Raw genomic sequence first — 23,048 nt, forward strand, 5'->3', positions numbered from 1 at the left:
ATCAGCATGGGCTTGGGAGTCAGAGGTCATGGGTTCGAGTCCCGACTCTGCCACTTGTCAGCTGTGTGACCTTGGGCAAGTCACTTCACTTCTCTGCGCCTCAGTTCCCTCATCTGTAAAATGGGGATTAAGACTGTGAGCCTCACGTGGGACAACCTGATGACCCTGTATCTACCCCAGCGCTTAGAACAGTGCTCTGCGCATAGTAAGCGCTTAAGAAATACCAACATAATGAATGAATGAATGAATGAATGAATGAATGAATGAATGAATGAATGAATGAATGAATGAAGCCAGGGCGGTTTTTCCCGGTGTCCGCCGGGCGCTGTGGAGCGGACTTGGGCCCAGCTTCGCTTTGTCACTGGTTTGGCCCTGGTTGCGCACCGTCGCGGGGGCCCGTTGGTTTCTATGGAAACTGAACGCCTCAGGCCCGCGCGCATGCGCGCCTCTCTCTGTCTCTCTCCGTCTCTCTCCGTCCCTGTCTCCCTGTCTCTCCGTCTCCGTCTCTCCCTCGCCTCAGCCGCCGCCGGCCGTCTCAGCCGCCCTTAGCCCCGCCGGACCGGCGCCATGACGTTCCGCGACCTCAGGAGTAAGGCCTCCTCCGTCCGATTCCGTGAGGGGAGCCGGGGACGCCCCCTCCGGGCCCGCGGCCTCCGCCCCGGGGGCTGCCGGACCCGACAGCCCCCGCGCCCTCCGGGCCATGATGACTTTGGTTAATAATACTAATGTTGGTATTTGTTAAGCGCTTACTAGGTGCAGAGCACTGTTCTAAGCGCTGGGGGAGATACAGGGCAATCAGGTTGTCCCCCGTGAGGCTCACAGTCTTAATCCCCATTTTACAGATGAGGGAACTGAGGCACAGAGAAGTGAAGTGACTTGCCCCCGGTCACACAGCTAAGTGGCAGAGTCGGGATTCGAACCCATGACCTCTGACACCAAAGCCCGTGCTCTTTTCACTGAGCCACGTGTGACTGTGGGCAAGTCACTTAACTTCTCTGTGCCTCAGTTCCCTCATCTGTAAAATGGGGATTAAGACTGTGAGCCCCACGTGGGACAACCTGATTCCCCTATGTCTACCCCAGCGCTTAGAACAGTGCTCGGCACATAGTAAGCGCTTAACAAATACCAACATTATTATTATTATTATTTAAGCGCTTACTATGTGCAGAGCACTGTTCTAAGCGCTGGGGGAGATACAGGGCAATCAGGTTGTCCCCCGTGAGGCTCACAGTCTTAATCCCCATTTTACAGATGAGGGAACTGAGGCACAGAGAAGTGAAGTGACTTGCCCCCGGTCACACAGCTAAGTGGCAGAGTCGGGATTCGAACCCATGACCTCTGACACCAAAGCCCGTGCTCTTTTCACTGAGCCACGTGTGACTGTGGGCAAGTCACTTAACTTCTCTGTGCCTCAGTTCCCTCATCTGTAAAATGGGGATTAAGACTGTGAGCCCCACGTGGGACAACCTGATTCCCCTATGTCTACCCCAGCGCTTAGAACAGTGCTCGGCACATAGTAAGCGCTTAACAAATACCAACATTATTATTATTATTATTTAAGCGCTTACTATGTGCAGAGCACTGTTCTAAGCGCTGGGGGAGATACAGGGCAATCAGGTTGTCCCACGTGAGGCTCACAGTTAATCCCCATTTTACAGATGAGGGAACTGAGGTCCAGAGAAGTGAAGTGACTTGCCCACAGTCACACAGCTGACTAGTGGCGGAGCCGGGATAAGAAATGTCATCATTATTATCATCATTATTATTATTAGAACCCACACCTTTAACTCCTAAGGCCAGGCTCTGTCCACTAAGCCACACTGCTTCTCTGGTGGGTTGTTGCCCACCAGCGTCCAGGCAGGGAGAGGAAGGGTCACCAAGAGGCTCCCAGGCCGGCCCGGCCCAGCCCCTACTGACCAGGGAGGACTGTGACCTCACTGTGGCCAGGCAATGGGCCCGTTTACTGACATTCATTTAATCCTGTTTATCGAGCGCTTAATGTGTGCAGAGCACTGGACTAAGCGCTCGGGAAAGTACACTACAGGAATAGAGAGAGACCCGAGCCTGCCGGTCTCACCTTCACAATCCGTAATTTCCTCTCCATCCAAACCTCTCCCCCATTGGTATAGTCATCCTGTCCCGTCTGGATCACTGCATCAGCCTCCTTTCTGACCTCCCAACCTCTCATCTCTCCCCACTTCAGTCTATATTTGATAATTATGGCATTTGTTAAGCTCTTACTCTGTGCCAAGCACTGTACTAAGCAGTGAGGTAAATACAAGGTCACCAGGTTGTCCCACGTGGGGCTCACAGTCTTAACCCCCATTTTTACAGACGAGGGAACTGAGGCATAGAGAAGGGAAGTGACCTTCCCAGCGTCACACAGCTGACAAGTGGAGGAGCCGGCATTAGAACCCACGACCTCTGGCTCCCAAACCCGTGCTGTCTTCACTAAGCCACGCTACTTCACTCCGCTGCCCGGATTACCTTTCTAAAGAACCGCTCTGGTCATGTCACACTCCTTTCTCAGAAGCCTCCAGTGGTTGCCTATCAAGCAAAACCTCTTCACTCTTGGCTTCCGAGGTCTGCATCCCCTTGCTCCCACCTACCTCACCTCCCTTCCCTCCTTCTCCATCCCAGCCTGCACACTCGGTTCCTCTGGTGCTGACCTCCTCACGGTGCCTCCATCTCACCTGTCTCATCGCCGACCCCTGGTCCCCGTCCTACCTCTGGCCCGGAACGCCCTCCCTCCTCACATCCGCCAAACAACCACTCTTCCCCCCTTCAAAGCCCTGCTGAAGGCGCACCTCCTCCAAGAGGCCTTCCCAGACTAAGCTCCCCTTTTCCTCAGCTCCCCCTCCCCTCTGCCTCCACTGGATCCCCTTGCTCTTCCCCCTTCCCTGCCCCACAGCACTTATATATATCTATAGATTTAGAATTCTATTTATTTGTATTGATGCCTGTTTACTTGTTTTGATGTGTATATATATATATATAATTTATATTGATGCTGTTGTTGCCTGTTTACTTGTTTTGATGTCTGTCTCCCCACTTCAAGACTGTGAGTCCACTGTGCACAGGGGCTGTCTCTCTTTATTGTTGAATTGTACATTCTGAGTGCTTAATACAGTGCTGTGCACACAGTAAGAGCTCAATAAATATGACTGAATGAATGAATGAATGAATGAATTAATTAATTAATTAATTCCTGCCCACAACGAGCTCACGGGCTAGAGGTGGGGGACACAGGCATCAATATAAGTGAACGGACATCAATATTAATAAATAAAATGATAGCTATATATATAAGTGCTGTGGAGTGGGGAGAGGGAGGAAGGGGCAGGGGGAGATGAGGGAAAGTGGGGTTTAGTTTGGGAAGGCCTCTTGGAGGAGATGGGCCTTCAGTGAGGCTTTGAATGAGGGGAGAGACAGATTTGAATGGCAGATTTGAATTGAATGGCAGATTTGAGGAGGGAGGGCAGTTCCAGGTCAGAGGTCATATTATACTCTCCCCAGCGCTTAGTACAGTGCTCTGCACACAGTAAGTGCTCAGTAAACAGGAATGAATGAAGTAGCCTCAAGGGGAGAGGGCAACTTGGGGTGTTATTCAATCAGGGAAATCTATGCCAACTTGCACCTGCTAGATTTCATTTTTTAAGTATACTTTAATTTTTTTTTGTTGTTGCCTCAACCTCAAGAGCAGTTAATAGCTGGTCTTCTTTTTTTAATGGTAGTTGTTAAGCGCTTACTGTGTGCCAGGCACTGTATTAAGCGCTAATCAGGTTGGACTCCATCCGTGTCCTAGGTAGGGCTCACAGTCTTAATTTCCACTCTACAGATGAGGTAACTGAGGCACAGCGGTGTGAAGGGACCTGCCCGAAGTCACACAGCAGGCAAGCGGCAGAGCTGGGATTAGAAGGCAGGGCCCGCCGACTCCCTTTCCCGTGGTCTATCCACAAGGCAACACTGCTTCTCATCTACATATCTTCATTCATTCATTCAATAGTATTTATTGAGCGCTTACTATGTGCAGAGCACTGTACTAAGCACTTGGAATGTACAGTTTGGCAACAGATAGAGACAATCCCGGCCCAGTGACGGGTTCACAGTCTAAACAGGGGAGACAGACAGGAAAGTAAAACAGAACAAAACAAAAACAAGACAACATCATCAAGATAAATAGAATCATGGGATGTACACCTCATTAACAAAATAAACAGGGTAATAAATAATATATACAAATGAGCACAGTGCTAAGGGGAGGGGGAAGGGGAAGAGCAGAGGGTGGAGAGCAGAGGGGGGAGGGGAGGAACAGCAGAGGGAAAGGGGAGCGCAGTCTGGGAAGGCCTCTTGGAGGAGGTGAGCCCTCATTCAGAATCCTCTATGCACCAGCCTCCTAATGACCAAAGGAGGAAAGGCAGAAGTAGCCAAACAGGACTGAGCCCACAGACACACTCTCCAAATCTCTGAAACATAAGAGAGTCAGGGTGACCCCTTCATTACGTCCCTTGGGCAGGGAACGTGTCTGCTGATTCTGTTGAATTGTGCTCTCCCAGTCAGTATAGTGCTGTGGATGTAGTAAGCACTCAGTAAATGCAATTGACTGCTCAGCTATGTTTCTTTCCTACTTTTGGATTGTAGTTGTGATTGTGCTAAGTAAATAATTGTGATACTGGTTAAGCACTTGGGTTCTAAGCACTGGGGAAGGTATCAGCCCATCCGATCAGACACTCTAAGTGGAAGGAGAGCAGGTTTTATTCTCCATTTGAAAGATTAGGAAACTGAGGCACCAGGAAGTTGTTGCTTGCCCAAGGTCACAAGGCACGCAAGTGATGGAGCTCAGATTACAGACTAAAGTCCCGGGATTCCGACTCCCAGTTGTCTGGTGGGCCATGCTGCTTCAAGTGCAAAATTGCATAAAATTGCTTCCGTTTAGTGATGAGCACTGGTATCCTCTCTCTCTGGGAGTTTCAGTGTGGGCTTGGATTTGTGTTCACAGGCTTTAATTGGCAATTCCGGTCTCTGATGCTGGTTAAGATTGGGGATTTTGTGCTTTGATAAAGAAGCAATGCTAATCTATTTCTCATTCATTCATTCATTCATTCAATAGTATTTATTGAGCGCTTACTATGTGCAGAGCACTGTACTAAGCGCTTGGAATGTACAGATCGGTAACAGAGACAGTCCCTGCCCTTTGACGGGCTTACAGTCTAATCGGGGGAGACGGACAGACAAGAACAATAGCAGTAAATTGAATCAAGGGGATGAACATCTCATTAAAACAATAGCAAATAGAATTAAGGCGATGTACATTTCATTAACAAAATAAATAGGGTAATGAAAATATATACATTTGAGCAGACGAGTATTTCTCGTGATATGATGTGATTTGATTTTTTTTACCGAGGCGGTTAGGGTCTCAAATTTCTCACCCATTTACCTTTTCATTTCTTACCCCTTTCATTCAAATCCACAGGCACTAACCTGTATATTGTGATAAAGTGGCATCTCGGAGATAGTATGAGCTAGCGGAAAGAGCCTGGGAATCAGGAGTCCTGTGTTTTTTGTCCATGCTTTAGCCCTGGCCTGCTGGGTGACCTCAGACTTGTCTCCTTACCTAAGTTTCCTCATTTGTCAAATGAGGATCATAATATTTGCCCCTCTCTACATCATAGGAATGTTGTGAGGATAAAATGAGATAACTGATGTGCAAATGCTTTAGTAAAATATTTTTAAAAAACTGTAGAAATTCAAAGTACTACTTTAAGTCTGTAAAACCACATCACCCAATCCAACAGGATACGCTATTCTAGAAGATCAAGTAAAGCAATCGGGCTGAATTTAATAGGGTGTTGGAAACTTCACTTTCAGCCTGCTCCCCGAACACTCCCAGGTACTCTCGTTGATCCTTGGTGCTTCCAGGTTATTTCTTCTCCTTTGTATTTGGTCCTTCCGCCCTTCCCATTGCATTTCAGACCTCCGCACGGGGAGCGCTCAATAAATACAACTGATTTGAAGATCTTTACGCTAGACTCCTGCACAGGCCAGAAATCCAGATCTCTGTTCAGATTCAGGCACTTCTTTGGTTCCAGCTACTGACCTCAGTGTCCAAGCATCAGACTAGGAAGGTGACTTGAGGCATGTGCCATGTTTTCAAACGTGTGACTGCCTCAGTGGGCTGCTGTGGACATCAGAGGGCTAGCCAAACCCGATTGGGCCCGAATGGGCTTAGTTTTGTAGCAGCTGGTCTGGCTCCAAGGGGTTCAAGGGCGAGGCCCAGTCTGTGCAAGATTCAGTCTCTGCTTCAAAAGTCCTCATCAGCCCATCAGGCTACCACCTTTCTCCTCCTAGGCTACCGCCTGTCTCTTGTCAGGCTACCACCCATCTCCTCTCAGGTTACCACCCACCTCCTGTCAGGCTACCACCCACCTCCTGTCTGGCTACCCCTTTCTCCTGTCTGGCTACCCCCTTTCTTCTCTCTGTCTCCCGCCTTTCTCCTGTCTGGTTACCACTTTTCTCCTGTCCAGCTACCACCTTTCTCCCATCTCCTCTGCCTCTCCAGTCTGTCCCCTTTTCTCTTCTTAGGCAAATTTGCTCAGAACCATGTTGTTCCAGCTCCCAGACCTTTCTCATCATTTGAGGAGTCCCTGAAAGCCCTCCTTCGATAAGCCTTCCCTATCTGGCAGAAAATTGACAAACCTCTTCCAAATCACCCTACTATAGCCTCAGCCTATTTGAGTCAATCCACTGATTGATTCTTATTTGATTCATTCAATTAAGACTCTTATTTTACTCCTCCCCCTTCATGATGCACTTAACCTTAGGCTTAATTTTGTTTGAAAATCATTGTCAATCAGTAGTATCTATTGGACATCTATCCAGAAGATGGAGAGAAGGGCATTAGGGTCTTGAATATTTCATAACCTGCAAAAATCAGCCATGAAAAATTGAGTTGACAGTATTGGGTTTTTCTCTGTGCCTCAATTACATATGTATAAAATGGGTATTCACTCCTTCTGCCTCCTAAGTTAGACTCTGAGCTCCATGTGAGACAACTGCTGTGTCCAACCTGATTAACTGGTATCTGCCCCAGAGCATAGATCAGAGCTTGGCACATAGTAAGTGCTTGGCATGTACCATAATAATAATCATTTTTCTTTGAACAGATTTCACAGAGATGATGCGGACCCTGGGATACCCCCGTCACATCTCTATGGAGAATTTCCGCACTCCAAACTTCGGACTCGTATCGGAAATGCTTCTCTGGCTTGTGAAGAGGTTAGTCTTTTATTCCAGCGAGATAATGCTTGATAGCTGATGTTAATGTTTAGAATGCACACTTCACCTGGGAACATGTGAGGCCAAAAGAGAAGCTGGTGAAATTGAAATTATTAGCCCCAACAGCTGAATGTGGCCTGTTGAAAAATCACTGAAGGTTAACGAGAGTAAAATTAAAAAAAAAGAAATTAAAGTAAGAGGGGTTATGTGAGAGGAACTGGGAAGAGAAGTGCCCTGAGGGGAGGTGTGGCTTAGGAGGAAACAGCTGTTCCAGGGTTTTGGAGAATGGTAGAGAGGCAATGTGTCTTAGTGGTTAGAGCACAGGCCTGGGAGTCAGAAGGCCCTTGGTTCTAATACTGGCTCTACCACTTGTCTGCTGTATGATCTTGGGCAAGTCACCTAACTTCTCTGTGCCTCAGTTATCTCATCTGCAAATGGAGATTAATACTGTGAGCCCCATGTGGGGCATGGACTGTGTCCAACCTGATTACTTTACATCTACGCCAATGCTTAGTACAGTGAGTGGCATATAGTCAGCCCTTAATAAATACCATTAAAAATAACAAGGTTGGATCTCTGTATTACCTATCAATCAGTGGTATTTACTGAACATTTACTGTGTTCAAAACACTGTAATAAGCTCTTGGGAAAATACAATAATAGAGTTGCCCACAAGACACTTACAGACTTCAGGGGGAGACATACATTAAGGTAGATTAGGGACAGGGGAAGTAGACTGTAAGAATTTGTACGTAAGAGCTGTAGGTCTGGGAGATGTACTTAAGGGATACACAGTCAAATGCGTAAGAAACGCAGGGGAGAGGTTTGGTTCGGGAAATAAATGCTTAGTCAGGAAAGGCCTCTTGGAGGAGATGTGATTTTAAGAGGGCTTCCATGATGGGCAGAGTGATGGACTGTTGGATATGAAGGGGAAGGAAGTTCCAGGCGTGAGGGAGGGCGTGAACAAGGGGTTGGCAGCAGGATAGATGAGATCAAGGTGCAGAGAGTAGGTTGGCGATACAGGAGCGAAGTGTGTGGATAGGGTTGTATCAGATCATCAGTGAAGTAATGAAGGAGAGGAAGAGAGGATTGACTGCCTTAAAGCTGATGGCAAGAAGTTTCTGTTTGCAGAGCTGAGTGGACAACAATTGGAGGGTTTTGAGGAATGGGAAGATGTGGATTGAACGGTCCATGTTTGTGCCTTGTGGCGTAGTCCGCAGGGGAGTGGAGATCTCAGAGTGCAACAGGTGATCTGCACATGGAGTTCTGGTGGTAAAGGCCTGGGGAGCGGGGCTGGCTATGGAGTAAGAGGAATGGCTGCCTCTAAGGAAGCCTCTGTTTTAAAGAGGAAGAAGTAGCCCTGGTGGGGCAAGTGAGGCAATTCATGAAGAACTGTGGTGTGCTGAGAGGGGGTTTAGTTATAAACGCCCTCTCAAAATCAAGCAAACTCCTTACAGTTGGCTTTAAAGAACTCACTCACCTTGCCGCTTCCTTCCTTACCCTTTTTTAAAAAAAGTTATTGAAGTTTTTACTATGCACCAGAGACTGTACTAATCAGGTTGTAGGCTAATCAGGTTGTCCCTTACCTCTGTTATTTCTTACAAGAAGCTAGTCTGTACACTTTGCTCCTCAAATGCCAGTCTACTCGATGTACCTAGATCTCATCTATCTCAACACCAACCCCTTGCCCACATCCTGCCTTTAGACTGAAAGTCCTTTCCCATTCATATGGGACAATCACTCTCCTCACCTTCAAAGCACATCTCCTCCAATAGGCCTTCCCTAAGCCGTCAGTTCCTCTTCTCCCATTCCCATCTGTGGTATCCTTTCACTTGGATTTGCACTATTTATTCACCCCACCCTCAGCATCACAGCACTTATGTACTTATCTTTAATTTATTTATTTTTATCAATGTCTGCCTCTCCCTTGTCGCTCCTTGTGGGCAGGAAACAGATCTGTGAACTCCATAGTATTGTACTCACCCAAGCGCTTACTATAGTGCTCTGCACACAATAAGCTCTCAGTAATATGATTGACTGCTTGCTTGATTGATAAAGGGCACATAATGCTGCCAGGCTGGCAGGGACTGAGTGTTCGAAAGAGGGAAATTCCAGGTTGACCCGGGAAGGTCTGAGTGTTTCCTTGGAATAGTTTGAACCCAGGGAAAGAGTGATCCTGGAAGAGTTGATTCTAAGCTGAGAGCATTGGGCATTAACTTTAAGACTTTCTTACCTAGACGTCTTTTTTTTCCCTTCTCCCTAGCAGTGCTGCGTAATCAGCCCAAGCTAATTGTTTAAAGATAGCCCCTACTCAACTTCTTGGGCCTCCAAGGTGGATGGACCACAATTGGAGGTTTTTGAGGACTGGGGAGATATGGACTGAACGGTCCACGTTTTAGCCTGGGATAATCTTCGTTGTTCAATTTTGCCACGTCGCCCTCCTTCAGATACCTCCTGAAAGCCCACCTCCAATAAGCCTTCCCTGATTTCCTCCCGTCTTTTTCTCCTGCATCCCAGCCAGACTTCTAGGGGCACTTGTTGGTACACTCTCTGATTCGCACCTCCACAGTTTTTCCATTTATCAGTTGGTGGTATTTATTGAGTGCTTACTGTGTGCCAAGCACTGCACTAGGCATTTGGGAGAGAACAATTCAGCGGAGATGGTAGACACATTCTCTGCCCACGAGGAGCGCTCCGACTAGAGGTAGGGAAAGAGAAAATTACTTATTGATGGGGGAATGGGAGAGTATGGGGTACGTTGCTTGTCTTGGACTGTCACCTTGGACTGTCCCCCAGTTAACTAAATTTCCTCCTGATGATAGGTATGAGCCACACACTGACATCCCTTCTGATATTGAGACGGAACAAGATCGAGTTTTCTTCATTAAGGCAATTGCACAATTCATGGTGAGTTCCTAGATGTCTAGAAGCAAGGAAATGAGAGATGGAAAAGATCAGTCGATGGTTTTTAGTGAACACTTACCGTGTGCAGAGCACTGTTTGACACATCTGGGAGAGTACCACTGACTAATTAGACATGATCCCTGTCCTCAAAGCGCTTACCATCTAGTGGAGGAGATAAATGTTAAAATAAATTACAGATAGGGGAAACAAGTATAACGATATTCATAAGGATATTCATCGTGAGAGTGGGGTGGATGGGTAGGTACCAAGAGGCATCGGCTCAATGTGTGGGCGATGTAGTAGGGAGGAGAACAGGATAGCGGTGAGATAGGAGTCAGGGAAGGCTTCTTGGAAGAGATGTGATTGTAGTAAGGCCTTGCAGATGGGGAGAATAGTAGTCTGTCAGATATGAAGATGAAGGATACACCCTTATTCCTACTTCGGAGTTCTCTGCTTTCATTTTCTGAAATAATTTCTCCCGGAATATGTGGTTATTAGGATAACGTGATACTGCTGTTAGGGTCCTCTTTACTTCGACACTTTCTGAAATGTTACATGTGGTGTGTCAAGTTACTGTGTTTGGAATTATTTGATTCCTTTTTTTTCTTTGAAACAGGCCACCAAAGCTCACATAAAACTCAATACTAAGAAGCTTTATCAGGCAGATGGGTATGCAGTCAAAGAACTGTTGAAAATCACTTCTGTGCTTTATAATGCAATGAAGACCAAAAGGATGGAAGGTCCTGAAATAGAAGAGGAAGATACCAGCAAATTCAAATTTGATCTAGGCTCAAAGGTAAGGCAGATGTTAATGGCTTGGGACGAAGGGACTAATTTTGCTCTAAAATTTTGAAAAGAAATGCACCCCACAGATGCCCCATCCCCTTTTTTCCATTCTACTTGTCTCTCGCTCATTTTGCTGGATGTGCGTTCATCAGCATTTGAAACAGTTCATCCCAGTGAGTAGAAATAAAACCAGGGCCCTTCCTAAAGCCATCTTCATATGGGCCTGTGGAGAATGGACACCAGACAATAGTCTACCCTTCTGAACATGCTCATATCTAGGGAATCACGTTCATCAGTTGGCTCATCTTCCAGAGTGGTGGTCAGCTATGCATCTGTGTGTGTATTTGTGTGTGTGTGTGTGTGTATGTGTGTGTGTATTTATGTGTGTGTGTTTCCACGCGTACATTCATGCCTATATAGTCTCCTTCAATCAGCGATGAGTTCTGTTTCTCATCTTACCAAAAATGACCTATCTGCTGTGTAGACAGATCAGACACTTAGATACAATGACCGTGCCGGTTTGAAGTCAAAGTAACGTGAAACCTTGAAATCGTATGGTTTGATGCTGTTGTTTTAGATTGCTGATTTGAAGGCAGCCAGGCATCTTGCATCTGAAATCACCTCCAAAGGCGCATCTTTATATGACTTACTTGGCAAAGAAGTGGAGCTGAGGGTAAGCCACAGATTCTAATTTGTGTTACTGAGCAAAGCAGCTTGACAAGGGAAAAAAAAACAAATGGAAATCACATTACCAGAACATTTTTTTTATCAGTTTGAGCCCCACTGCTAAAGGTCAAATGAGCTAAAACTAAAACTGTGATTCAGTGATGGGCTGGAAATGACATATTTTGTGGCAGTGAGGTACCCAGCTACTGGGACAACTTTGAATCTCTGACTTGGGAATGGTGGCAAACAGACTGGACTCATCCAAACCCTCAGGTCTTCCCGTCGAGACTGTAAACTTGTTATGGCAGGGAACGTATCTAATAATTCTGTTGTATTGTACACTCCCAAGTGCTTAGTACATGCTCTGCACAAGGTGAGCACTTAATACAGTCGGCTGACTGACTGATGCACAGCGGCTGCTCAAGACCTGGCTGGTGTCCAGGAGGTCCAGCAAGGGTTTCTGAAGGCCTGCGGGACGAATGTACACCCTGGGCTCCCAGCGATGAGAACGGGAATGTAGGGGAAGCTGTAGAACTGACCGACCCTTTCCAAAAGGGTCAACAGCCCTAGAGCAAATACGATTTTGATCCATTATCAGAACAACAACAGGGATAGCGGCAGGGTCAACTGTATTGAAGATCGACATGCCGTTCGAATGCTCCTTTTGGGGAACACGGGCTCAGTCTGAAGGAAGTACGACATCTCTTTTCAAAAAAAACCAATGGCTCTATGGTACCTGTATGTCTTGCCAAAGGCAGCCGTTGCTTTGGGGGAACTTTTGATTGGGTCTTGGACCAGCTGTGCTCATCTCCCCCCAAACAGTTCTCAAATACTATCCTCTCTCAGCTTGTTTCAGTCCCCTCTTTCAAGGCACCCTCTCTAGGAGCCCCAAGCGGCAGGCCAGCTGTCTTGTACTCTGCACATGAAGGAACCGCACAGAAAACTCGCAAACGCTGTTCTGGAGGCCCATGTCCCTAGGCCTGTGTGCTTTTACCACATCAGAAAGCCCACCCACTTCTCACTTCTCACACAACCTCCTCTGAGCCTCCAAAAAAGACTCTTTGCTTCTACCTCTTGCCCCCCCTACCCCATTCCTGATTTCAGAGGATAACTGCCGCACAGTTCCTTGAAGGAACACTGGAGGGAATCATGGGTTCGAATCCCAGCTCTGCCACTTGTCAGCTGTGTGACTGTGGGCAAGTCACTTCACTTCCTCTGTGCCTCAGTTACCTCATCGGTAAAATGGGAATTAAAACTGTGAGCCCCATGTGGGACAACCTGATCACCCTGTATCGACCCCAGCGCTTAGACCAGTACTGTGTATTCATTTTATACTTTCGAAGGTTAATTTCAAGTGCTACATCACTGATTAGACTGTAAGCCCGTCAGTGGGCAGGGATTGTCTCTGTCGGTTGCCGAATTGTACGTTCCAAGTGCTTAATACAGTGCTCTGCACATAGCGCTCAATAAATACTATTGAATGAATGAATGCTCTGCATATAGTAAGCCCTTAACAAATACCAACATTATTATTATGCCAGGAAGCAATGATGAGTGCCCAGCCAGCATCCATAAGATTTATTACGCTGCTGTACTCTTCGAAGTGCTTAGTACAGTGTTCTACACACAGGAAGCACTCAATAAATACCATTGATTAACCAAATCAGCTCATCAAGGAAAAATAATCAACTAATAGGATTTATTGAGCACTTACTTTGTGCAAAGCACTGAACTAAGCACTTAGAAGAATACAACAGAGGAAAAAATTTCTGTGGACTGTGGATGGGCATCAATCAGTGTTTCCCAAAACCTCCTCCACTCTTCCTTGGAGGAACTCTGTGATGGTTGACCTCTGAAATCATCCTCAAATTTAGGGATGGATCACTAAAACTACTCTGCCACTTGCCTATTTTGAGACCTTGGGCAAGTCACAACTTCCCTGGACTTCAGTTTCCTCATCTGTAAAATAGGGATTCAGTACCTCTTCACCCTCCTACTTAACCTGGGAACCCCATGAGGGACAGGATCTCTGTTCAACCTGATTAATAATGATAATAATAATAATTGTGGTATTGGTTAAGTACTTACTATGTGCTTGGCACTGTGATAATAATGATAATGATTATGGTATTTGTTAAACACTTACTGTGTGCCAGGCACTGTACTAAGCACTGAGGTGGATACAAGCAAATCGGGTTGGACATAGTCCCTGTCCTGCCTGGAGCTCACAGTCTTTATCCCCATTTTACATATGAGGTAACTGAGGCCCAGAGAAGTGAAGTGACTTGCCCAAGGCCACACAGCAGACAAGTGATGGAACTGGGATTAGAACCATGACCTTCTGACTCCCAGACCCGTGCTCTAGGGCAGTGTGTCGTGGTAGACAGAGTACTGGATTGGAAGTGAGAAGGACCTGGTTTCTAATCCCAGCTCCACTATATGTGTGCTCTGTGACCTTGGGCAAGTCACTTCACTTCTCTGAGCCTCAGTTACATCATGTGTAAAGTGGGGTTAAGAGCGTGAGCCCCAAGTGGGACAGGGACTGTGTCTGACCTGATTAACTTGTATCTACCCCAGCGCTTAGAACAGTGCTTGGTACAAAATGAGCACTTAAATGCCATTATTATTATTAATTATTTTTATTATAAGATAACTGGGTTGGACACAGACCCTGTCCCATGTGGGACTCACAGTCTTATTCACCATTTTACAGATGAGGAAATGAGGCACAGAGAACTTAAATGACTTATCCAAGGTCACACAGCAGATACGTGGCCAGAATTAGAATCCAGGTTCTCTGCCTGCCAGGTCCATGATCTTTCCACTAGGCCACTCTGGTTCTCATTTGATTATCTTGTATCTATCCCAGGCCTTAGTTTAATCCTTGGTGTAAAGTAAGTGCTTAATAAATACCATTATTTTTATTATTAGTAGTGATAAGAATAGTAATACCATCACCGACTATACCAAATTTTTCCCCTCTGTCTCCCTTTCTCCTGCAGTGGCCCATTATAAAAATAGTTCTGGCATTTAAGTGCTCACTATGTGCCAGGCACTGTATTAAGCACTGCCCATTAGTTCATCTAAACTCCTTTTGAACCTCTGATATTTTCAGCCTGCATAACTTCCTGTGATAGAAGATTCAGACGTTCCTCTGACTTTTATCTTCTTCAACACAAACCACAGCAGCTTCAGCAGCTACCTTAAGTCTAACAAATAGACCACATCAGAATTTCTAGGTAAAGTGAAAACAATCCCCGTATTCCTATATTCACAAACAGTGAAAAAAACTCCATGTTGTAGGAAAGGCGAGAGGAATTTTAAACTGCATGGCTCCAGTGCTTAAAATGATACAAATGAGTCAAAATTAGAAGTCCATAAAAATGGCTATAGACAGCCTGGCCTCGTGGAAGGAGCACGGGCCTGGGAGTCAGAGGAGCTGGATTCTAATCGCGGATCTGCCGATTATCTGCTGTTTGACCTTGTGCAACTCACGTAACATCTCTGTGTCTCAATTACCTATCTGGAAAATGAGGATTCAATCCTACTCCTTCCTAATTAGGCTGTGAGCCCCATAAGGGACAGGGACTGTGTCCAACCTGATTAACTTGTATCTACCCCTGTGCTTAGGAAAGTGCTTGGCACAAAGTAAATGCTTAACAAGTATAATAATAATGCTAACAATAATAATAATAATTAGTACATCAGTGTTCATTCACCCATAGTGGGTGAGTAGGAAGACGTGAAGAGGTGGAGGTAGAAAGCGGACGATGGCTGTAGGTGAGAAGGAAGGAAAGAGGAGGATGAGTGGAAGAAAACAGTTAGTCAACAGAGTTACTCCCGAAATCTTGTTTTCCTATTTTAGTAGAAATTTTGTCCAGTATTACTGATTTTTTTATTATAACTGCATGTTCAAAATGTTTGCAATAGGCATTCGGATCCTCTTGATAAAGAGCCAGGTAACATGTTGGTTGGTGCATGTTTTATTTTGAGGCACTCAACATTATGTGTTAAATAAAGTCACTGTAAAGTGAAATCCTCTGGAGAGCTAATGTTGCTATGGCAGCTAAATTCTGAGGCGTATTTGAATTCCACTCATTCGTGCAATTCATTCTCCCTCTAGATCGTAAGATCTTTTTAGGCAGGGAATATATCTACCAACTCTGTGCTATTGTACTTTCCCAAGTGCTCAGCACGATGCTCTGCACAAGTAAGTACTCAATAAATGCGGTTTGATTGACTGAACTACCTTCGGTCCTGGGAGCATTAGTAATCCCGTTTGGAAAATTGCTTGCCCTGTTTATGTCAGCTTGTAAATACATTGCTTTTTGTCTGTAGGAACTGAGAATGGAGGCAATTGCCAGACCGCTGGAGATAAACGAAGCAGAAAAAGTGATGAAGATCGCGGTCAAAGATATTTTGGTAAACCGTTAATGCTTATTATAGCAAGCATCCACCATAGCTGCGTGTGGCCTACATAGAACAGGAGTCGTTTTAGTGTGCTCAGTGAATCTAATTGTAAAAATAGGGACTATGTAAGTGGAGAAAAAAGGTTAGGACCTGGATTGCTTTTGAATCATTAATGTCGAGATAACGTCGCAATTGTATCTGTGATCATTCATTACCAACATTGAAATCTGTCAAGGGGTCTCACCTTCAACAGGCAGAGTTGGTCTAAACATTTCCAATACACCAGGTCAACCGAAGCACTCGGGCTAAAATAAATCGAACTGCTTCCTCCTTCACAAATGCAGCTTCTCTCCTTAATTCCCTGAACCCTTCGCTCCTTTTCCCCTTGCTAATCCCAATTCCCCGGTTTTCTGTGATCTCTCTTTTTTTTCACTCATTCAGTCAATGGTCTGTATTGAGCACTTGGTGAGTTCAGGCCACTGTTCTAAGAACCTGAGAGAGTACAGTACAACAGAATTGGAAAACACGCTCCCTTCCCACAAGGAGTTTACAGTCTGCTGGGGGAGGCAGACTAAAATAAATTACAGATGAGAAGTGGCCAAGTTCCTAAGGACTCGCTCATCTGCCTCCTCTCTTCTTTCTTGCTGTTCTTCTCTTCTCGTTCCTTGATATGTTTTCATTTCTCTTCATTTTTTCCATTTATTCTCCTTTCTTCCTTTTTTTGTTCCATGTTACTTTCCTTTTCCTTGTTGCACATTCCTTTTATTCCCATCTTGTATTTTTTTCTCCTGTCCTCTGTTTTCTTCCTTCTCCTTACCTCTCTTTTTTTCACCTCTTCCCCCACCTCCCATTCTCTTTGTCTCTCGCTTCTGTCATCTATTTTCCCTCCTCTTTTCTTGGGTTCTGTACTCATTCACTTGGCTCTTCCCTGCTCTGCTTCTCACTTCATTTCAGAGGAAATCCTCCTCTCTGCTTATACAAAAAGATGGTGAAATCGAGATCATTTTTCAACCGCTCTCAAAACTATAGACTCCTGGCACCATTGAGTACCTTCGTCCGTCATGTGACCTTGGGCAAGGCACTTCATTTCTTTGTGCCTCAGATACTTCATCCGTAAAATGGGGATTGAGACTGTGAGCCCCATTTGGGACAGGGACTGTCTCCAGCCCGATTTGCTTATATCCACCCCAGCGCTTAGTACAGTGCCTGGCACATAGTAAGTGCTTAACAAATACCGGAATTATTATTAATTATTATTGAGGGCCTATGCCCAATGTCTTCCTGACCACCGCCCAAAAGAAGTGCAGAGCAAGAGTAGGAGAACTTAAAGAGCTAGAAGTAGAAACGTTATATTCTACTGGGAGAAAAAATGGAAAGCGCCTGGGGCAGGACTAGGCAGGAGCAAGGCCACGTCGTTTCTCTTTTGATGCTAACTTAGATTTTGGAAAGGTCTTGAAGTCACCATATTTGCACTCCCATGTCTAATTTTTCACCGCAGTTCTCAAGGTTGAAAATGAGGTACTTATTGCCAGCGTGGGCTGCCTACTGCTGGACTCCCCTCTCCCTCCTACTCCCAGGAGTTCCAGGGGCCAGTGGCCAAGTGGAACCACCTCCCTAGCTCCAGGAGTCCCAGAGAGGAGCCTCCGGCCTTCTCACGGAAGCCCGCTCTCCTCTGCCCCACGGAGACCCCCCCCATTTTACTAGCACCTGGATGGATTATTTTCTAGCATCCAAAGAAGGTCAATTTTGCTTTAATAAAAGGGTCAGATGAACGGTAAAGCACTCCAATCAGTGAAATTCCTTCCCAAGCATGTTTTTTTAAATATATATATATATATGTATTTGTTAAGCACTTACTATGTGTCAGGCACTATAATATTAGGTGTTGGGGTAGATACAACCTATTCGGATTGGACACAAGTCCATGTTCCACATGAGGCTCATAATCAATCCCCATTTCACAGATGAGGTTAACTGAGGCACAGAGAAGTTAAGTCAATGCCCAAAGTCACACAACAGAAGTGGCAGAGCTGGAGTTAGAAGCCAGACCCTTCTGACTCTCACGCCCATGCTCTATCCACTAGGCCACTTCTCTATTGAGAGTACTTAGATCTTCTCTATTAAGAGTATTGAATAGTTTTTCGAATAGCCCCAGATTTTATTTCCCTGTTTACCAGGCGTCCTTGCTCTGTCTAGACCCACAGGTCCCGGGCTTCTCAACTTTTTTGGGAAGAAGTTACTCTTGCCATCCTTAGGCTTCTCAGGAAAGGATTCTGTTGTGACTGGCAAGAACTAAAGAGAAGACTAAAAAAGTGGCTGCCTAGAAAAGTAAGCAACGTGGCGTAGTGGAAAGAGCTCGGGCCTGGGAGTCAGAGGACTTGGGCTCTAATCCCAACTCTGCCACTTCCCTGCTGTGGGATCTTGGGCAAGTCACTTAACTTCTCTGTGCCTCAGTTTCCTCATCTGTCAAATGGGGAGTCAATACTTGTCCTCTTTCTTACTTAGAACTCCATGTGGGACAGGTCCTATGTCCAATCTGATTAACCTAGCTCAGCACTTAGAACAGTACTTGACTCCTAGTGAGTGCTTAATAATACTATGATTAATGAATTAGAAGAATGATAAGTCTTACATCTCCTCCAGCTTCTCTGACATATATATGTGGCTGTAGAAAGAATCCGGTTTGGAAGGATGATCCACGTTCATCCATTTCCTATCACACTCAGGCACAAATCCAAAGGACGAAAGACCTGCTGAACAACGTGGCCTCTGATGAAGCTAACTTGGAGACCAAGATCGAAAAGAGAAAATCCGAACTCGAAAGGAACCAAAAGCGCCTCCAGACTTTACAGAGTGTCAGGTATGCGCTGTGAGACCGTTGAGCCACTGCAAAATGAATTGGAGCCTCTGACCATGATGTCAAGCTAAAGAGAGCGTGGCTCAGTGGAAAGAGCCTGGGCTTCGGAGTCAGGGGTCATGATTTCGACTCCCGGCTCTGCCACTTGTCAGCTGTGTGACTGTGGGCAAGTCACTTCACTTCTCTGTGCCTCAGTTACCTCATCTATAAAATGGAGATTAACTGTGAGCCTCACATGGGACAACCTGATTACCCTGTATCTACCCCAGCACTTAGAACAGTGCTCTGCACATAGTAAGCGCTTAACAAATACCAACATTATTAAGTGAGGATCAGCTTCATGACCTGAGGCACTCAAAGGTCTGCAAATGTTGGGCATGCTCTGTGACCTTGGGCAAGTCACTTCACTTCTCTGAGCCTCAGTTCCCTCCTCTGTAAAATGGGGATTGAGACTGTGTTCAACCTGATTGCCTTTCCCAGTGCTTAAAACAGTGCTTGACACATAGTAAGTGCTTAACAAATACTTTCGTCGAGATTATTATCAGGAAGGCTACTGAAACAAAATGGCAAGCCTAATGGGTAATTTTTTTTATGATACCTGTTAAGCATTCAGTACTCTGTTCCCTCCCCACCACACAGGGGCTAGTAATGCCAGGGGCTCACAGGGTGGGCATCTCAGAGCCAGTGAGCCCAGGAGCCAGAGGAATCTTGGGGAAAGGAGCTCTGGACCACCCGAGAGACTGCAGCAGCTGCCTCTCTCCCCTCTCAGATCTGCTTCAGGTTTTCAACCTCCTCCCACGTTGCCACCTCTGTATGAGGCTAGACTGTGAGGCATCTAATAAAACTGGAAGGAGCCAGGTCCAGACCCATAAGATCTATTTCCTCAAATAACTGCTGGTAAGCATTATCACTGGAAGTTGTGCTGGCCGAAATATCAGTGAGCTTAAGAATAGTTCAACTCGTGAAAAGTTCCGTAAAAGGTCTTGGGCTGGGGGGAAGAATAAAGAGGTTTAGTTTGGTAAAATGGGTCCAAGATAGATTATTAATAAGGAAAGTTGGGAATTTACGAGGTATATTTTTGGCCACAGGGTTGGATGGTGGGGTAACCATCGTAAGATTGGTTCCAGAGCCTTTTAGGGTCACTTTCCAAGTCGAATGGTGGATTGGATGGACCGTTGATTCATCCTAGTGTGGCATGTCTTTGTTCTTAAACTCTCATTTTCTTATACCCAAGAAATAGGATGAAAATGTGTGCCATTACCCAAAAATGTACGAACAGCTTTAAGTCATCTACTTTACAGCATGTAACGGGTTTAAAATTTAAGTACGGTTTTGTTTTTTGGGGTTTTTTTTTTACTGCTCTGAAAATGTCTGGTACATTACTCGATTTCTGTAGTCCAGCTCAAGCATTTGAATATCACTGGAATGAAAAACAAAAGTACAGTAAGTAAATCCAGATGGTGGTGATCATAGAAAGCTAAAAGGGAAACAGTGCCCTCAGTATACTGTACTGCCTTTTGTATGAAAGCGAAAAACCCTCTCCCAAAGCTCTATTTGAGAAGATTGCTTACATTTCCAACCAGTGTTGACCTTTCCCTTAGTTTTCCTATATTAAAAATGACTTTTTCAGAAATATTTTGAAGGAGCCCCGTTCAGAGAATGCTTTACCTAAGTGGCCACGACAGAGCTCGTAATGGGCAGGGAATGTTGTCTAAGAACTCTGTTATATTGTTACATTGTACTTTCCCTAACACTTAGTACATTAAGCGCTCAATAAATACGATTGATTTCCCTTTAAGTGTTCCATAAAAAATCTCTTCAGCCTGTTCCTCATCTATCTGCTTTCCTTCTCTTTTCTTCTTTTCCATCTGCATCATCACTTCTCTCTTGCTCTGCTTTGCTCACTCTTTCTTTTTTCACTCCCTTCTCTTTGTCTGCCTGCTCTCTCTTCTCTCCCCAACAATAGTCTGTACAGTTCGGGTTTGGCATTTCTGTCTCCAGACCTCTCCAGAGCAGCGTGAGTCCACCCTCCTGCCAATTATGGGAAAGAGGCAGCCAAGGAAATCAGATACGGTTGTGGGAAGCTGTGGAGGCCTTGTCTAGAGAAAGGATTGTCTTAGACTGTGACCCCTGTGTGAGACAGGAACTGTGTCCAACCCAGATAACTTGTATCTACACCAGAGCTTAGAACAGTGGCTGACATAGTAAGCACTCAACAAATATCATAATGGTATTAATTGTTTCTACCACCTCTCCTTTCTCCTCAGGAACAATCTTCGAAATTCATCCAAGCCATTGATTATCATAGTTCCTTTTAAAACAAACATTGACTTTTGGTGAACAAGAAAACTTCCCCTGACAAATGTTTCCTTCAACTGATTTGTTCAGTTTGTTCATTTGAAAGTATCAGAATTTTCCCTCTGACTCTGAGAGGAAAGAGGAAAGAATAGCTGGGGAGGAAACTGGTTAGACTTGCCAATTGAACTGGATTTGTGTGAGGGGAGAGTTCGTAACTGCTTCTTAAACTAGTTTCCAATGTGTAAAAGGAGGGCATGTATCCAGAGCCAAAGGTTTATGGCAGGAAAACTGGACAGACCCCCAATTGTGTGGAAAATTCAAAAGCTCAGGCAGCTGCAAATCCGTTTATTTTTAAATGCCATTTCCGTTGTTCTCTCCAGGCCAGCCTTTATGGATGAGTATGAGAAGATTGAGGAGGAGCTGCAGAAGCAATATGACACTTACCTGGAAAAATTTCGGAATCTGGCCTACCTCGAACAGCAACTTGAGGATCACCATAGAATGGAGCAGGAGCGGTTTGAGGTAGCCGTAAATGCCTACCGATCGGGCCTTGCAGACGTCCCAAATGTCAAACTCTTTCTCCTGATATAATCTTATATATAAGATGAATACAATGATTAATCTTATATAGGCACATATAAAGTTACAAATTTTTGTTTTTATATTTGTATCAATCAGTGGTATTTATTGAGCCCTTACTATGTGCAGAGCACTGTACTGAGTGCTTGGGAGAGAACAGTGCAACAGAATTAGTAGACACATTTCCTGTCCAGAATGAGCTTACAGTCCAGAGGATATGTGTAGGCTTTCACTTAGCTATTATGTGTCTGCCCTTCTCCATCATTAGATTATAAACTCTTCGAGGTGTGGGGTTATCTTTTATTTTACTATCTGTTCCCCAGTGCCTAAGGGCCAGCTTCACACAGTAAGGGAGTGCGTCATTGATCCCCACTGGAGAAATATTCCTCAGATGGACGCTCGCAAAATGTTGTGAATGACACCACAAAGGGTTGGAGCAGTGAAATCTTTCCGACCTCAGGGTGACTAAATGTCTGAAGCCGGTGTTGCGCTCTGTTCAGTCCTCTTCACAGGAAGCATTCAACGGATGCTTTTGGGGTGGGGAGGATAACACCCTCCCCCCAAGCTGGACACCTTTTTTTTTCCCCATAAAGTCATTTTGGAAAAACAGTGGTTTCCACCTTAAAATAGTTGGCCATTTCACCACATTATACCAAAAGGAAAGAACCTGTAGCTTGTTTCCTCATTACTCAGAAGTCTTGACTGACAGTAGTGCTGACCAGTCTAACCGCTGTCAAATATAGCATTACCAGCAAGGGGCCCCAATCAGTCAATCAGTCAGTGGTATTTATTGAGGGCTTACTATGTGCAGTGCACTGTATTAAGCACTTGCGAGAGTACAATATGGCAGAGTTGGCCGACACATTCCCTGCCCACCGGGAGCCTACATTCTGCTCGCACATCCAGCTATGGGCTCAGGAGAGGACGAAGACGGCAGCCTAGGCCAAGCTCTCCTCACCCCGATTTGCCCCGACCCTCTCTATTGCCCTTGGGGAACGAAGGGAAGCCGACTTTGCGTGGTGACTACATCAGAGAGAGCCAGAGCCTGAAGCATCTGTAACCCAATTCACCACTCCCATCAACGGCTCTGGCTAGGAGACTGCACTGTGTCACGCACTCGGGTTATATAATGTTTTGAAATTCTACTAGAAACTAGTGCCAGTTAAGCGAGAAGTATATTTTCTTCACCTGAACTCGGCAGAGAAAAGCGTTAGGATTTCACCGTAATCGCTTTACCTTTCCTAGAATCAGATCCCTCGAATTCAAAAAT

The 23,048-nt window shown here is 45.4% G+C and overlaps 1 protein-coding gene across 2 annotated transcripts in view; it reads left to right on the top strand.

The window, feature by feature from the left end:
* The first annotated feature begins 444 nt into the window (after window positions 1-444).
* CLUAP1 (clusterin associated protein 1) overlaps window positions 445-23,048 on the top strand; it is a 35,632-nt gene continuing 13,028 nt past the window's right edge. The window contains exons 1-8 of one of the 2 annotated variants that reach the window (XM_029058557.2): window positions 445-589; window positions 7,167-7,278; window positions 10,101-10,185; window positions 10,799-10,978; window positions 11,546-11,641; window positions 15,973-16,056; window positions 18,771-18,904; window positions 21,580-21,721. In XM_029058557.2, coding sequence (XP_028914390.1) covers window positions 568-589; window positions 7,167-7,278; window positions 10,101-10,185; window positions 10,799-10,978; window positions 11,546-11,641; window positions 15,973-16,056; window positions 18,771-18,904; window positions 21,580-21,721 — 855 coding nt within the window. In that variant the 5' untranslated portion in view covers window positions 445-567. The remainder of the gene's footprint in view (window positions 590-7,166; window positions 7,279-10,100; window positions 10,186-10,798; window positions 10,979-11,545; window positions 11,642-15,972; window positions 16,057-18,770; window positions 18,905-21,579; window positions 21,722-23,048) is intronic. The other variant, XM_029058558.2, reaches the window with a different exon arrangement.

Source organism: Ornithorhynchus anatinus, chromosome 2 (assembly GCF_004115215.2).
Source record: "Ornithorhynchus anatinus isolate Pmale09 chromosome 2, mOrnAna1.pri.v4, whole genome shotgun sequence".
Classification (NCBI taxonomy): domain Eukaryota; kingdom Metazoa; phylum Chordata; class Mammalia; order Monotremata; family Ornithorhynchidae; genus Ornithorhynchus; species Ornithorhynchus anatinus.